We start from the raw sequence: 16393 nt of genomic DNA, 5'->3' as shown, positions 1-16393 counted from the left end.
TTGTGATGTTTGTCTTGTGAGATAGGTTGTTTAACGTTAATTTAAATTAGTGACTAACTGTAAGTGTTTTTTAATTATAAATTTGCATTTTTTTTTTACAGTTATGTGTTGTTGGAATGTTTTGAATTAAAAAAAAATATCTTAAAAGTAAAGTTTTGTTTGAGAATGAATATTAACTAATGAATGATTGTATTAGGAATGTTTATTAATTTTACTAATTTATTTTTATTTTTTTGTTTTTTCCCGGATGCCGCCTACTAATAAAAAATTCGGACTTTACTAATATTTAGACAATAATCCAGTTGAACTTGAGGAGCGCGAAAAGTAAGTTTTTTGTGTTTTTTTATCTTATAAAATTTCTTATTTTTTCCTACTAATAATGTATTATTGAAACGTAATTATATAATTACTCCCTTATTAGTATTATAATCGACTGAGACGGGTGGATGATGTTGATTTTTATTTTTATTTATTCGATATTATATTTATAAGTATTATTAATCTACCTATGTAATTTAGATTATAATAAATTATTAATTAATAATATGCCAGTAAATTATTAATGTACATTGAAAAAATCATTTCCTTATCTACCTACACTTATTTAGAAGTGTTAAAGAAACAACTAAAATATAATGAAAGAAATAAGCTTGTGTAAACTGATTGATATATGTATATATATTCAATTTGATTAAAAAATTCGAGTAAAAAACGAAGAAAAAACATCATCATCCAACCAAAACCCAGTAGGTATAAAAACCCATACATATAAGTATCTATAATAATATAATATTTTCCCCATATTATATATCTATTTATTTACAAATATTTTCAGCGACGCCTTTGGTCCGAGCAGACTCTTGGCACACTATATCCATGCCACACTCAAGATCGCCAATTATTGTGCCCTCAAGTTGAGTTTGAGTTTGAGTTTGAGTGTGAGTTTGAGCTTGGACCAATGGCTATTAGGTTTAAGGAGTTATATGCATGATAATAAGTAATAATATAGTAATCCTACATGCCTTTCAATCTAGGTAATAATACACTTCAATAATTACACTATAGAATTAACACTTCATACACTTTAATTTTAAATAGAAAAGCTTTTTTATTCTGAAAGTAAAAGCGTAAAAACTTCGTAATCGTTTTTATCTGTGAAATATCATTTTTAAAGATTTTGTCATTGTTCAATCCGAGCAGAACCGAAGAGAACTATATGTATAAATATTTAAGCAATTCTACCAGTAAATATAAAACAGATACTCTATAATTATAGCGAGTAATTAAAAAGAGTTAAGCATTGACATTACAATTATACAAATTATTTACCAACACACAAAAAAAATACTTTAAGCGACTTGCCCCTATTATACCATCAGTAGAACCCTCTCGACAAAATACACGACTAACATAATAATCATTGATATATAATAAACAACTACACTCACAATCACATCTAAAAGATAATGAAAAAACTTCCAAGGAATTAACTTAAAAATACTTTTCTAAAACAGTCATTGAAATTAGCACCTTATTACATAGCAGTAGAGTTCAAACTCTATATACAATTTTTGATTGTGGGTTTTTTGTTTATTGTTCATCAAATACATATACTAACAAATAATAACAATTTGTTCCTACCTAGGTTCCTAACCGCACTAACACCAGATGTCCTAAGACTGACTACCATTAACAACTCAGGTACATTATAATGGAGAATGCTTTCTTTTAAAAGCGTTTTGTAGTTTATTATGTTTAATTTTTGCATGGGATTGAAAGCATTCTTCTCTATTTATGTGTGTATTTATGTATATCTTTATGTTTATTTTATCATTTACTACTAACATGTCTTCACACTTTTTTGTTGTCTTTTTATTTTAAGTGTACATTTAATTTCACATTCATGGCATGACGCTAACATTTATTATTTTGTTCAACTAGTCCGGACGGTAGCTGTTTAAACGAAGTGTCCATAGCTCAATCGATAATATCTCAAGCTTTGCCCGCTTTGTCGCCTAGACTCAGTCTGCTGAGCCCAAAAACGTCGGATAGAACTAGACTAGTAGATTCACAGAACTCACATTTAGAGATGAACAAATTTCAAGATAGAACCACGAATAGCTTGCAAGCGAGTTTAACACAATTAGAAGCTACGATAAACGCGAATAGAAATAGAAATGAAGATATTAATGAAGAAGAACAATTAGTGAATAAAAATGATAGCGATAAAGTCGAGAATGTTGTGACTCCAAATAAATGGCCGGCGAAACCGGGGGTTTTGGTACATGTTAATTCAAATCATACGTTGAGTCCCAAAAACCCGGCGAGACTTCAAAGACAACATATAACAGAAAATAAAGCGAACGAAGAAAGCAATTTGGGGCTATTGGAAAGAAATAAAAACGAAGATGATAAGAAAACAGAATATTCGAAGAAAAGTGGGAAGCCAAAGAATTCGCAAAACTTCGTATCTGGGATTATTAGGAATTTGAGACGAAAAAGTGACTCTTCAGATGATGAAAGTGGGAAATATAAAAAAATAAATAAAACAAATAAAAGAGCGGTGTCCTTAATGAGCTTGAATAAAAACTATGGGCCAAAGAGAATACGATTATTGTTTCAGAGTGAAACGCCCAATGTAATAGTTACTGAAGGAGGTAGTTATTTTTCATACAAAACACAATTTTTTCACGTTATTTTAAATAATCATCAAAACATTCACTTACACAAAACAGTTTAATTTGCACCTTCTCTGCATGAAGCACTAGCTTTTTAATGCTTAGAACTTAATATAAAAATGTCTTAAATTCTATAATATTAAAAAAATATTTTTAAGGGAATTTCAAAGAAATTTTTATCTACTACCCTCAATACTAATCTTTGTTTCATATTTTAAGCCTTTTAAAGGTTTTTCTAAAAAGACATTTATATTAAGTTTTAGCAAGTTTTTGCTTGATATTTTTTGTTAGCATTTTGTTTTATTAATGGCATGTTTTAGTTGTGTCGTTCAAAAGGCCTGAGAGAATGTGTGTGAACGCTAGAACGGAACCGAGTAAAATTCAGAAAAATACGAGAAAACGGAAAAAACCCGGTGACAGTAAGTTTGCATGATTTTAATTTTAATATACCTTCAAAATTGGTAATTATCCTATGTATTCCTCTATTATTTTCTTGACTTTTTAAACTGTTAAAATATATAGATGTTATTTCTATTTATGGTTTTATATACCTATTTATAAAGTGATTAAGATATGTAATTATTTTTAGATTCTGATTGCTATAATTATTACAATTTTCTCTTGATAAATAATACCGGAGTAACACATGATAAAATAAATATAATAATATTTTTTTAGAGTCGAAGATCTTATCTAGAATAACTAATTAACAATAATTGTTTTGTATTAACACATTACTACCCTTATCTTAATCAAGATTGGTCATGGATGAAATTATTTCTATTTTTATCTAAAATTAGTTGTATTTAAAATTAGCATTTCTAGCTTTGACTTATAAAATATTAAAAGTGGTAAAATAAATGGAAAGCTGTTTTAAATTCCATGGTCTATATTTTCGGCCAATATCTTTCGGTAATAGGATCTTACTCGCCAGATTTGAACAAATTCTTAAATTAAATCTATTATTCAATTAATTTAATACTAATATTGACAACGCGGTTGGCGCAGTGGTAAAGTAACTGCCTACTGAGCCGACGGTCCCGGGTTCGATCCCCGGTCAGGGCAAATATTTGTGTGATGAACTCAATTATTTGTTATTGGGTTGTCTATTTATGTATTTATTAAATATTATATTTATCGTCGCCTAGTACCCACAACACAAGCCTTAATTGAGCTTACTGTGGGACTAGGTCGATTTGTGTAAGAATGTCCTATAATATTTATTTATTTATTGATTACAGGCCCAGCTACGAATGGAATAGATAATGCAGCAAACGGCCTCGGAGCGGACAACCCCGGGCTGTACGAGAACCTTCCGTTCCACGGCTTGCAACAACCGCCTAATAAGGTAAGGGATATTGTATAACATTTATAATATTTATAACATTTATATTTATAAATGTATAACAATTTATTTGTTAATATGTGTGAAAAGTGATTTATTTGTATAGAGGAAAAGGTGGAGATAGAAGAATTTTGATCAAATAAATTCAGAATAGGAATGAAAATAATGAAATAAATACGCGTTGCTCAACTGCAGTATTTTTCATTTTTAATGTTTAATTAAAACTAAACATGGTTTAGATTTAGTATTCGAAATGTCCATCAATAGTGAATTCCCTTACTAAATAAATAAATCGCTTTTCCTCTTTTGTCGCAAACAAAAACTAATTTTGAATGTATCATGCATTGCTACATAATTTTTATTTTTTATTAATTTGACAATATCATTACTTAATCAAGGTGCAAGAAAGACCTTTTCATCTTGTGAAACGGTAAAATAATATACAATTTTAGCCGTAGTAGTTTATGATTATAAAAGAAATAAATGTAACTCAAATGTATGTCAAAGGTCTTTCTTTCACCTTACATAGTACCTTTTGGCTTTTACCAAGCATGATTTTATTTTATTTAACCTTGTGCTCGCTTGAAATATTAATTTGCATTTTTCTTTTCATGACATTTTGCTTAGCCAGTACAAGCTATACAGCCTAGAGTTATCGAACCAAAAAAAGGCACGAGCGTTGAAACATTGCAAAAACAATTGAAAACAAACCCTTCGTTTGCACCAAGGGTTGTTTGTCCACCCTTTGTACAAAATACTGGAAATTATCAAACTGCAAATTCAAGTTTTTCAACATATGGAATACCAGTATTATCGCCGATACAACAATTATTTCCTTTGCAACAAACTGTATTGGTCAACCCGTATTTACCTCCAATGCCGAACTCGTATCTAAAACAATTTCCAACTATAGATGAAGAAACAAATGAATCAGATACAAGAAAATTCAGTTCGTTGAACACGAGAAATATCAAAACGAAACCAAAGTTCCAATCTATGAGAATTGTAAGAAAACGGAATATAGAAAGGTTCTATCCTAATACAGAATATGGGGAAAATTTCAATGAAATTAACAATAATAAAAGTGATAACGAAGATAAAATAGATTCTGAAGATAATATTTATGAAAATTATCCATCTTTACTACAATTTAAATCAGATATAAGTGGTGTTGAAAAATTTGAGAATCTCACAGATTCGATTCAAGTGTACGAAGAAAATATAGACCAAGAGAAGGACATAAGTGCATCTGTAACATCTCTAAATAGACCAGTACCTGCTCCTAGAACTAAAATAACTCCATTATCTTCTCCGTTGAAAACAGATCATGTTTATGTTAATTTATCTATGCCTTTGATAAATACGACTTCATTACGATCAATAGATACTATAGACGCTCCCATGAGAAGCACGAAATCTGAAGAAAATATATCAAAATTCAGTACACTAAGGAAAATTGATTTCGATAAAGGTGAAACGTCAGATGAAGATGATAAAACGAATAATGCATTAGATTTGACAAAACCAAACATAGTTGGAGCTACACCAAAAAGAACATTGACAACTTTACCATCGACATCATTAGTGAAATCCGTAGTGAACCAATTGAACGACCAAAACATGAACAAAGTACCAAAAAAACAAGTGATCGCACCAAAAACTTTACAAATACCAAAACTAACAGAGAAACCCGTGCCAAAGAGAACATTAAAACGCAGTAGTTCAGTGTCAAGTAGCGTAAATAGTAGTGAAGTAGAACAGGTATAGCATCACTCATTGTAACATCATTCCGCGTGTGTATTGTGACTAACATACAAATTTCCCTTTCAGAACACTAACCACCAATATCTACAAAAACGGAATCACTTCCCGAACATTAGCAAAGGGAAAAACAAGAAAAACTTCCAAATACCGCTTCAGAAACATCACAGTTTTTGTTATTTCCAACCGATTAGAGTAGACAAGCGTATTCCAGTAGACCAAGAAAGATCTTACAACAACACTATAGGTCCCATGATATACCAACCGACAGACACACAATATTACACTAAAACATTAAACAGAACTAGAGAGAAGAACACCCAAAAACTAAATCGCTTAAAAAAGTCCGAAAGTCTCCGGGAAAAATTGTCCTGCGTAGGCGTTTACGATAATTACGAAAATCCGGATTACCCGGAACCGGATTTTAACGATTCCGAACGTAAATCGTACTTGCATTTATTAAAAGGGAATTACATATCAAATTCGTCTCGACACATAGAAACAGAATATAACACGAATATTAGAGAGGATAAGCCTAAGAATAAGAAGTTAGTGTACGCAGATTTAGCGCTAGGTAATCATAATTTAAAATTTAAAAATACAGTCAATTCTAATAGGCATTTGTACGATACGTACACTATAGGTAGTGAGGGTAGTAAGGAAAGTAGTAAGTGTAGTGTGGGGAGTAGTAGGAAGCCGCAGCCGAGAACCGAATACGCGACCCTTAAGTTTAACGAGATAGATGTTTAAGGTGAGTTTACTAACATTTTTTGTTTTAATTGATTAAATTAAGTTAACTAAGTATTGCATCATTTTGACCACTTTTTTCAACTTGTGAAGTTAGTATTTAGTCACTTTTATAAAGTTTTGTTTTCATATATTATTTTCGCACTAGATACTATGATCAAAACATTCTGAATAGTCATAATTCAATAAATAATCTTGATTCATAAGATTATACAACAAAGTAAAGGATGTAGAAATAAATGAACAGCGTACGCTAGTGTAAGAGTGGGATAACATTGTATTTTTCAGTAATGAGCAAGAGAGATGACAATTCTATAACTCACGAATTTTTCATTTTTTTGACATTGCATCGCCAAGAAAATTTTCCTGTGTAAACAAAACACAGTTCTCTTTTTTGCGTTTTTAATCAAGAAAACCACTAGAGCCGCGTAGCGTATTAACAAAAAATATCATCTTTTAATTCTAATGCATTTCTTTAAAAATATCAAAAGAGGCATGGTTTATGTGTTGTGACGTTTTATTTTCTTTTCTAGGGCCGCTTAGCTAAGAGTGACACGTACATTTATTAAAAAAAGGTAATTTTTTCATCATTCTATAACTTGCTTCTATTGAGCTTCAAAAAATTCTAATAAAGCTTTGCTATTTCTAATCTAACATACATACGTATAACTTTTTGTGTATAAAATAATATGATTAATTACCATTACAATACAATACGATACGATTACAATAATTTTATTATTAAAAATTAATAACAATGTTTTTTCACAACAATTAATTTCTTTGATGTTTTTGACTTAATTACAACTGAAATAATAATTAACATTCGTGGCTCTAGTGAGGAAATCTTTTTGTCACTAAATTTCTATTTCTTTACTTGTGGTAAAGTACGTAAACAATTAAAATAACAAAAAAAGTATGAAAATATATTTAAAAAGGGTCGAATGAGCTATTCGGAGCTATCTGCTATATGTATAATAAATACAACAACACGTTTCAGAAATGCTCATCTTTCATAGATCATAAGTATTTTGCATAAAAAAGTATAACCAATCCCCTTATTTTTATGATTACAAAATCGATTGTTGTCTTCTATATCAGTATTATTTAAGCAACAACTTTCAACATTTTTATTTATTTATATTCTAATAATAAATATATTTTCCCCAGCCTTTCAGGCCCGAAGACCAATTTATATACGCCGACGCCGACATGAAAGACTATGGGCCGATCAACTACAAAGCTGCCTCCATCTACGCGCAAATGAAAAAGGTTAAAGATCAACAGAAAATGCAGGAAATATACGAGAAACAGAACCCCGATGATGATATGCTTTGATTTTTTTTAAATAAAAAATTTTGGCAAAATTTTTATTTTTTGTGGTAATTCTTTGTAATTATTGATCTGTAACATGTAATCTTATGATTTAAATAAACATTGTACTGAAATAATTAATTTTATTACCTCTTATTGTTATAACAAAGTAATTTTTCGTAAAGCATAACCTAAGAATTGACCAACGGTTCACAAAACCAAAGATAATCAACCCCAAATGTATGTACATTAAACTACTGTAGACAAAGTGTAAATAAATGTAGTTTTCATAAAATACTCTGCGAATAAATTAGGATAAAACACGAAATTAGAATATTATTTATTTTCGGTTATTTTTGTAATATGATTTCGTCATACCTTTAATAAATATTGCATGTTAAAACGCTTTTTTAATTATTTTAATTTTTTTGTTTAAAGTTCCTTCACTTAGTAATGGAGACTGCAAAGCGAAAGTATAAAAAAATATGTCTAATAATATAATACATTGACGAAAAATAATTAGAATAGATAATTTCTGGGTTCGATTCCCAGTGAACTTGCCAGACAAATTTCTCATATCAATGGACAACAAAATACATCTGCATCATTTCTTTAGCCAAAGAAATAACCACAGATTTTTTTACATTATCTATGAGACCATTGAAAAATATTTTTCGCTTTTCAGTCCCCAAAAGTTATTTTATAAATTATAATGTATCACGACCTTTATAAATAACCTTAAAACTATCAGAAAACCTTCAATATTAATTCCTCATTAAAATTTATCATAAAAATTATTTTAATGACTGAATCAGTACATTAAAATAAATAAATTAATATTAATGAGAGTACCTTCAGGTAATTTAAAGAGGTCGCAATACAAATTTAAATGAACCACTATTTTAGATCACTATTTCCGTCCAAGCGGGATTTTTTAATCGTTATCCACCCAATTATTGTAAATTATTGTAATCGAACTGTAAGAGCTAGCGCGCAAGAGCAACTTTTGTCTCCGCAACTATTTTGTCTCTCCCATCAACTCTATGGGCTACTGGCTAGTAAGAAAGTGCGCGCACGTAGCGACGCAACTTCCTAAAGAGTTGATGGGAGAGACAAAATAGTTGCGGAGACAAAAGTTGCTCTTGCGCGCTAGCTCTAATACCTATATAATAAGTAAAATTGTTAAGATTCTGTGTATTTTTCATTTAGTTGCATTATATCTATTCTACCTAAATGACCCGAAAAAAATCTCAAAATGGCGAATTTTATGAAAGATACGATAGTACCTCATTTTTAAAGTTAGTTAATAATTCTTCAAATAATTGTTAAACGAACTCAAAAACATCGAATTATTTTATGACTTCTTGAATTATTATTTATCGGTTTTAACTGTCTTCTTTTAAATTAAATGTATGTTTGAATTATTTTTAGCATAATATAATGTGACTAAAATAAATACATCAGTATCTATACGTTTAACTGTTAATAATTTAAAATAGTTCTACAAAAAACTAATTTGTTGAACTAACTTATATTTAACTAACAGTGTACTTATAAGTAAAATAACTCAATTGAATGTGTTATAAAATAACAATTGTTTAAAAATTAAATAACTAGTGAGTGTATTTTGTGAATTATAGGTAGGACTTTAAACCAGATTTAAAACATGATTAATTATAAAAAACTCAAACTCAAACTTATGATTTTATTTAATGTTCGTGTTCATTTAAATAGACTTTATTAAGATGACACTTGAAAACGGCTCGACAATTTCCAATAATATGTCTTTTTAGACTCCATATTAAAAAAAATCTTACGAAAAATATCGAGAGCTGAACAAAATTGTCTAAAAAATCTTACAAATCTATAAGTCAATACTTCAATCTTAATAATAAATCCTGTTTTAAATGAAATCAAAAGTACATACAAAATATACTCACAAAAAATCTAAATAACACAAAAATGTGTTAGTCTGTAGTTACGGCCCATAGTGTGATCGGCATTTATTTTCCTGTAAGGAGTTTTTATTTGCATTAATTTAATTGTTGATTTTTTATTAATACTATTCAATTTGGTGTGGTACAATGAGATTTTTTTGTATTTTAATTTTAATGTCATTACGACAATTTTTTTTTTCTTAGTTTGAAATATAATTATTTCTTTATGTAGCTACTTATTCTAAGCTAGTTGCGTCCCATAGTTTCAAATGCGAAGCTTTTCATAGATATTTTTTTTAATCGACTATTGTTTTGGTCGTCAAAAATGTATTAATATTTTTTTAACCCCAAATATTTCCCATTTTTACTCGCCAAAAAGGAAGCCATTATTATACCACATCAAAACTATTTTAAAATACGAAACTAATGTCTAGTAAAAATAAGTTTTAATGTACTAATGTAAATATAACAATCTGAAAGTAGAGCCGAAATTATCGACTGTGTTTTTAGATTTAAATTCAGATTTGAAACGGCACTGTAGTGCTTAAATTAATATAAATAATGTGAAATAAATACTGATTTAATTATCATTGAATTAAAGTTAAACAAAAAATATATTTTTTTTTATTTCTCTTTGTCTTTCTGTTCTTATAATAAGGTCTAATAAAAAAATATATTTATATTTTATTACAATAAAAAGCCTTTGGATAACTACTTAAAAATATCAAAAGAAGCTTTTCTAATTATTTTGTTGTACTTTGTAAGTTGTATTTACTTATAAGTAGATAATATAAATTAATGTATGAATTAAAAAGGATTGAAAGATCGAATATTTTTCATCTTTCTATCTTGTTCAATTCGTTTTTATTTGATGATTGATGTATTTATTTCACACTGTAAACAACACTAGATACAATTAGAAATGTTGTACATAATACTTGTTATAATATTAGTGTTAATAAAATTTATGGATTTTTTATTTGTGTTTCTTTTATTCCTTGATTTTCATGCCTTTTATACCTATCAGTATTCATAAGTATAAAAATCCCGACTGTGTTTGTAATACAACTCCTCTGAAACAGCTTGACCGATTTTTATGAATTTTTGCCTATAGGTAGATCTTAAAATAGGTCATAAAAGGATATTTTCTTACCCCATTAGGCAGAAGATTCTATAAAATAAATTTATCAGTAAAATATGTATTTATTACTTCCATCTCCTCTTCATAGATCATAGAGGTATAATAATAAAACAACAGTATATATAAAAAACGTATTTATTGTTTTCCTTAATATCTATGTACATAACCTATATTATCACAGCCATATTTTGAAATTAAATCTAAAATTTGTCATATATTAATATACATTTGGCAAAAGTAATATGTCATAAAACTAAAATAATATATTTTAATCTAGAATTATTCGAAGGATATACATTTTTTATAATTAAATATATTTTTTGTTTAATCTCATTATAATATGTAATTACTTACAAATTTTAAAATGTTACATAAAATAATACAATTTGCTCAATCGAATTTCATAATGTTCGCTTATTTTGAATAAGATTAGATAAATGTCATTTGCAAAAATAGTTTTGTTATCATCTCTAGATATTGGCATAAAATATACATAAAAAGAATGTGGAAAAAATACAATTAGTTGCCTAGGTAATTATTTTGCAAATCACGACTTTTCTTATATTATTTAGCATTCCGTACATAAAACTATATATACATATTTTGATAGTTTTCTGTGATCATTTTGAGAATATTGTAATTAATAATGAAACTCATAACTGAATTTCGAAAAAATTACGTATAATTAAGAACTGTCAGTTGAGAATTAAAGGTATGGAAACAATCAACTACAATATTATAAACAAATATATAGATACATTTAATGAATCATAGGTATTAAGTTTGTCTCAAAAATACTTATTTCAGAGTTTTTTTAGAACATTACGAATCGAAATTTCTGACAAATAATCACTAGCCAATTATTTCTTGTTAAACCGATTAAATCCGGATATACTCATTATTTAAAAACTAGTAGATATTTAGATATAGATAAGTCAATTACACACTTTATTAGATGTAAACGATAATAAAAATATTTTTAGCGAATTCTGATAAAACACTATTCAAAGATTAGTGCCAAATTGGGCTTTATCTCGTTGGTTTAAGGTATATTTGAGCTTGTACACTTTATCGTTATAATCCAAATGTATCTTTGAGATACTACATCCATGTATTAATTAAACTATTATAGAGTTGAATTTGATATTTCATATAAATTTATAAAGAATAGAAAAAAAAATCCATCAGCATCCGCCCCAGTTTGGCGCGAAAAGATGCGTGTTCCAATTTTTACCATTATAGAGTTGCCATTTCAGCTACTGTTGTAGTTGTTGTGTAATATAGAAAAATATAATTCTCATGAACTTTTGAAAAAATACATTCTTTACGATATTTTACACACAATACATTGCATTTAGTTCAGCGCAAGTTTTGCGAACACAAAAGAAATTTCTTACAAAAAAAAACGTCAATCACTTTAAATACTGCTTACTTTTAGCAGATTGAGCATCATAATTTCTTTAATACTATGGGGCCAATTAGATTTTCCTTCAACGTATGTAACTTCTAAATTAAATAGAAGTCATACTGTCCCCGGCCGAAGTACACATAGTCTGAGCACCATTTTCTGGCCTGGAGGTCCGTGGAACAACATGCCGGGTAGGCGAGTCTTGATTTTGTTAATTTGGCACATCTCTGGCAGAGGTCTAGCAGCTCGTCCTGTAAAAATAATAATTGTTAAATTTTAGATTTATTAATAGTTTAGGAAATAGGATAATCTATACATTTCCCCACTTGAAAGATAAAAATCTATGGAATGGTGGACGATAAAAGATAGATACCTATGTATTTCCTTTGTGATATACGAAAAAAGAATCATAAATTTTAATTGACAATTAAATTATTACAAAAGATTAAAGAGCAATTATAGAGATATGAATAATAATTATGATAGAGTTTTATTGCACGCCTCATAAGCGAAGCGTTGAGGTGGGTACTACTGTCACTTCGCGCAAAACATCTGATTTTTCAAACTTAAAATGTCTTTATGTATCATACATTGCACTTGTAAGATAATACATACACACACATATTAAGAAAAAACACTATTTTTAACGTTCATGATATTTTTGATGTCATTTTTGTTATTTAAACTAGTTAAAAAAGAGTTTAAAAAAGTTCTGTCTTGGACGTCCGTGTGTCTGTATGTGCGGATGATTTTCTTGTTAACACGATAGCGACCGAAATACTTTACTAATCGAGTCTTTTTTTTTCTCTTACGCTTGAGTATGCTCAGGAATAGAACCCTTTCATTTTTCAGGGTCTGATTCGATGTGGTTTAATTGTTATTAAATAAACAAAAATAATAATTAATAAATATTTATTAAAAAAAAATTATGAGGCGTGCACTTTTGGATTTTCCAAACTATTATGTCTTTAGTATCTCTGTTCTATACAATATGTTTAAACACACGTACGCACTTAGCGTAGATTTTTAGTTTTTACTATATAAATATTATGTATTATGAAAGAAAGAAAACACATTTATTCGAGTTCTATTTATTATTTATTACTCCGAAGAGAACAAAGGAGTATGAAAGAAAAGAGTAAATTCATTACATTTACCAATGAAAATTAAGATTGTTTAACTATCGAAGTTCTGCCGCTGATGGTATTTAACTTCGATAAATTATTATTAGATAATCTCAAATCGTGAAAATTCTAAAAATAAATTAAAAACCATGCCATCATGCCATCACATTCACCAATCAAAACTTATCAGTCACGTGGATAAGACAGATTTAAAATATTATGATAATAATAAATTATGACAAAGATAAAACCATATAAAAATGAACGTAATTTATTATAATAAATCCTATATAATAAAGATAGAAATACCATAAATAAAAATGAAGGAACGCCGTAGTAACCCAATAAAAATGATAATATTAAACGTTATATATTTTCTGATAAAAAGATAATTATCAGTCCAATTAATCAAGTAAGCCAGGGGGTCAATGTCAGTGTTTTGACAATGTGGTCCAATTGTGTCTATCGTTATATTGTCAATCAAACAGACTTATCGTTTTTATGTATATACGTTAGGCAAATATTTTGTTCGATGAAAATAGGCTTCTTCTATAGTAGAAGATCCGAACATAGGTCGACCTTCACCGGCGTGATAATAGAAAGAGACCAATTTTATAATTAGTCGATTAAAAAATCTATTAAAGATGGGTTTGCTGAAAAAATCCTGGACAGGATATTTTTAGTTAATTATTAAAAAATATTTTTTTAAAGTGTTGAGACAATAAACAATTTTGTTATAAAACAGCGCTCATGCTGATAAATATATTTTTTTTCTATCATCCCATCAAGTGAAAGTAAAAAAAAAACGGTACGGACATGCCTGTTTATACCTGCCAACCTAGCAGTTTGTCAAGGTAAATATTAGAAAACCCTATGGCTGCACATTCTGTAGGTTTCATACTTCAAGTCTATTATAATTTTTTGTTATTATCTTGATAAGTACTGCAATTAATTAAAAAAAATATATTTTTTAAAAATTAATTAAAATATCCCGTCCAGGATTTTTCCAGCATACCCATCTTTAATAGATTTTTTAATCGACTACATTTATTATAAAATTGGTCTCTTTCTATTATCATGCCGGTGAAGGTTGACCTATATTCGGATCTTAGACCTATGGTCTGAAGAGATGGTCAGATAAGGCAGAAAATTGAATTTTACAAACAATTTTTAACTTAGTATTTTCTAGTGTATGATTTTACGCGAGTATTATACATTTAGAAATGAAAGATTTTTAACGGATTTTAAACGCGATTTATTATATTATTTTCCCGACGTTTCCCACACTGCAGCGTTAAAAAATTTTAATTTCTAAATTTTTAACTTACTTATTTGAAAAATTATTTCGGTGTTAGATAGCCCATTTATCGAGAAAGGTCATAGGCTACATACATATCATCACGCTAAGACCAACAGGAGCGGAGAAATACGGGTAAAACCGCGGGGCACAGCTAGTATATTATTGTAGTATTATATACTGTATTTATAAAAAAATACTTACATCGGTGTGACATTCCGCTGAAGCAGTGAAGACACCGCTGTTTTTAGACAACCACGGAGGCATGGCGTTCGATTCCCGGATGAGGCTCGATATGCAAATCAGCAGAACAATGCTGATCATTGCGATTTTCTGTAAATACAAAGAAAATATAAATTATATGAATAAATTAGTTATATGTATTTTATTTTATTTTATAGTTAGGGGGCGTCCATAAATTACGTTAAATAAACTATGTATTTAAAAAAATTTTAAGTACGTACTGTTCAAATTGTTTATTATACATTTAGTTCATGTTATTATAAAAAAAAATATTACTAGTAGGTATTTGTGATCATATTAAAGTTATTCATTTATTTATTTTTATACTGACTCTATTTTGCAACAAAATATATTAAGTTTGAAATGTTTATCATTAATATAATTGATGACGCATTTGATCGTTTGCTCCCATAAATTAAATAGTCAAGTGCGAGTCGTACTAAGGGTTCAGAATACATTTATAGTTAATATAAAATGATTATCGTATTTACAAATTATATGATTTTAAATATTCAATTAATTTCACTTCTCCTTATAAGTAGTTAATAAAAAAAGAATCAAAACTTTTTAAAAATTGCAATCTAATACACTTTCTCATAGGTAGTCAAATATGTATAAAAACCACCTATCTTTTAACCATTTTACTGTAGGTATGAGTTGGTGTCGGTTACCCTAAAATGAGAATGTAGATAGGTTAAAATAATAATATATTATATTAGCTTCCGCCCACGACTTTGTACGTGCATCCCCGTTTTTCCCCGTTCCCGCAAGAATTCCGGGAAATCCTTTCTTAGCGGATGCCTACGTCCTAACATCTACCTGCATGCCAAATTTCAGCCAGATACGTCCAGTGGTTTGGGCTGTGCGTTGATACATCACTATATCAGTCACCTTTGAGTTTTATATAATATGTACTAGGTTTCCGCCCGCGCAGTCAAAGAAAAACCCGCATAGTTCCCGTTCCCGTGGGATTTCCGGGATTGCGTCATTTTCCCGGGATAAAAAGTAGCCTATGTCCTTTCTCGGGTATCAAAATATCTCCATACCAAATTTCATGAAAATTGGTTCAGTAGTTTAGGCGTGATTGAGTAACAGACAGACAGATAGAGTTACTTTCGCATTTATAATATTAGTATGGATAGATTCACTTAATAACTTATTAAAAAAGCCGTAAGTATTTCCTACATCCATCGATAAGAATTGAAACTCAATTTTAATTTAAATAAAAAGCCAATTAACAAATCAGTAGATACTATTAAATACAGTCAATTAATTATCAGCCAGATCAATAATAAACATGCGATATTAATTGCCAATGATTCGCAATCAATGTAACCCAATTTCCATTATCGGCTGATAAGTACCATGGGTACCTCCGAGCAAATAATATGATTGTTT

At 28.8% G+C, this 16393-nt stretch overlaps 2 protein-coding genes across 3 annotated transcripts in view; one reads left to right on the top strand and one right to left on the bottom strand.

Moving 5' to 3' along the window:
* Positions 1-7797, top strand: part of nrm (neuromusculin) — a 361740-nt gene extending 353943 nt beyond the window's left edge. For both annotated transcript variants that reach the window (XM_089711855.1, XM_089711856.1), the window contains 8 exons: positions 291-324; positions 1942-2657; positions 2999-3097; positions 3920-4026; positions 4651-5784; positions 5854-6535; positions 7065-7106; positions 7702-7797. In XM_089711855.1, the coding sequence (XP_089567981.1) occupies positions 291-324; positions 1942-2657; positions 2999-3097; positions 3920-4026; positions 4651-5784; positions 5854-6534 (2771 nt within the window). In that variant the 3' untranslated portion in view covers position 6535; positions 7065-7106; positions 7702-7797. The remainder of the gene's footprint in view (positions 1-290; positions 325-1941; positions 2658-2998; positions 3098-3919; positions 4027-4650; positions 5785-5853; positions 6536-7064; positions 7107-7701) is intronic.
* A 4057-nt stretch (positions 7798-11854) lies between these two features.
* On the bottom strand, positions 11855-15081 carry LOC149476681 (uncharacterized). The gene is made up of 2 exons (XM_089711940.1): positions 14957-15081; positions 11855-12582 (listed from the first exon to the last, which is right to left on the bottom strand). The coding sequence occupies exons 1-2, from the start codon at positions 15074-15076 to the stop codon at positions 12430-12432; spliced, it is 273 nt and encodes a 90-aa protein (XP_089568066.1). The 5' UTR covers positions 15077-15081; the 3' UTR covers positions 11855-12429.
* Between the last annotated feature and the right edge of the window lie 1312 nt (positions 15082-16393).

The sequence above is a fragment of the Colias philodice genome, chromosome 27 (genome assembly GCF_061535455.1).
Source record: "Colias philodice isolate Cphi_HAF_F1 chromosome 27, ilColPhil1 Martin Lab GWU primary, whole genome shotgun sequence".
Classification (NCBI taxonomy): Eukaryota; Metazoa; Arthropoda; class Insecta; order Lepidoptera; family Pieridae; genus Colias; species Colias philodice.
The sequence above is the reverse complement of the archived record's forward strand: the minus strand, read 5'-3'. Positions and strand labels throughout refer to the sequence as shown.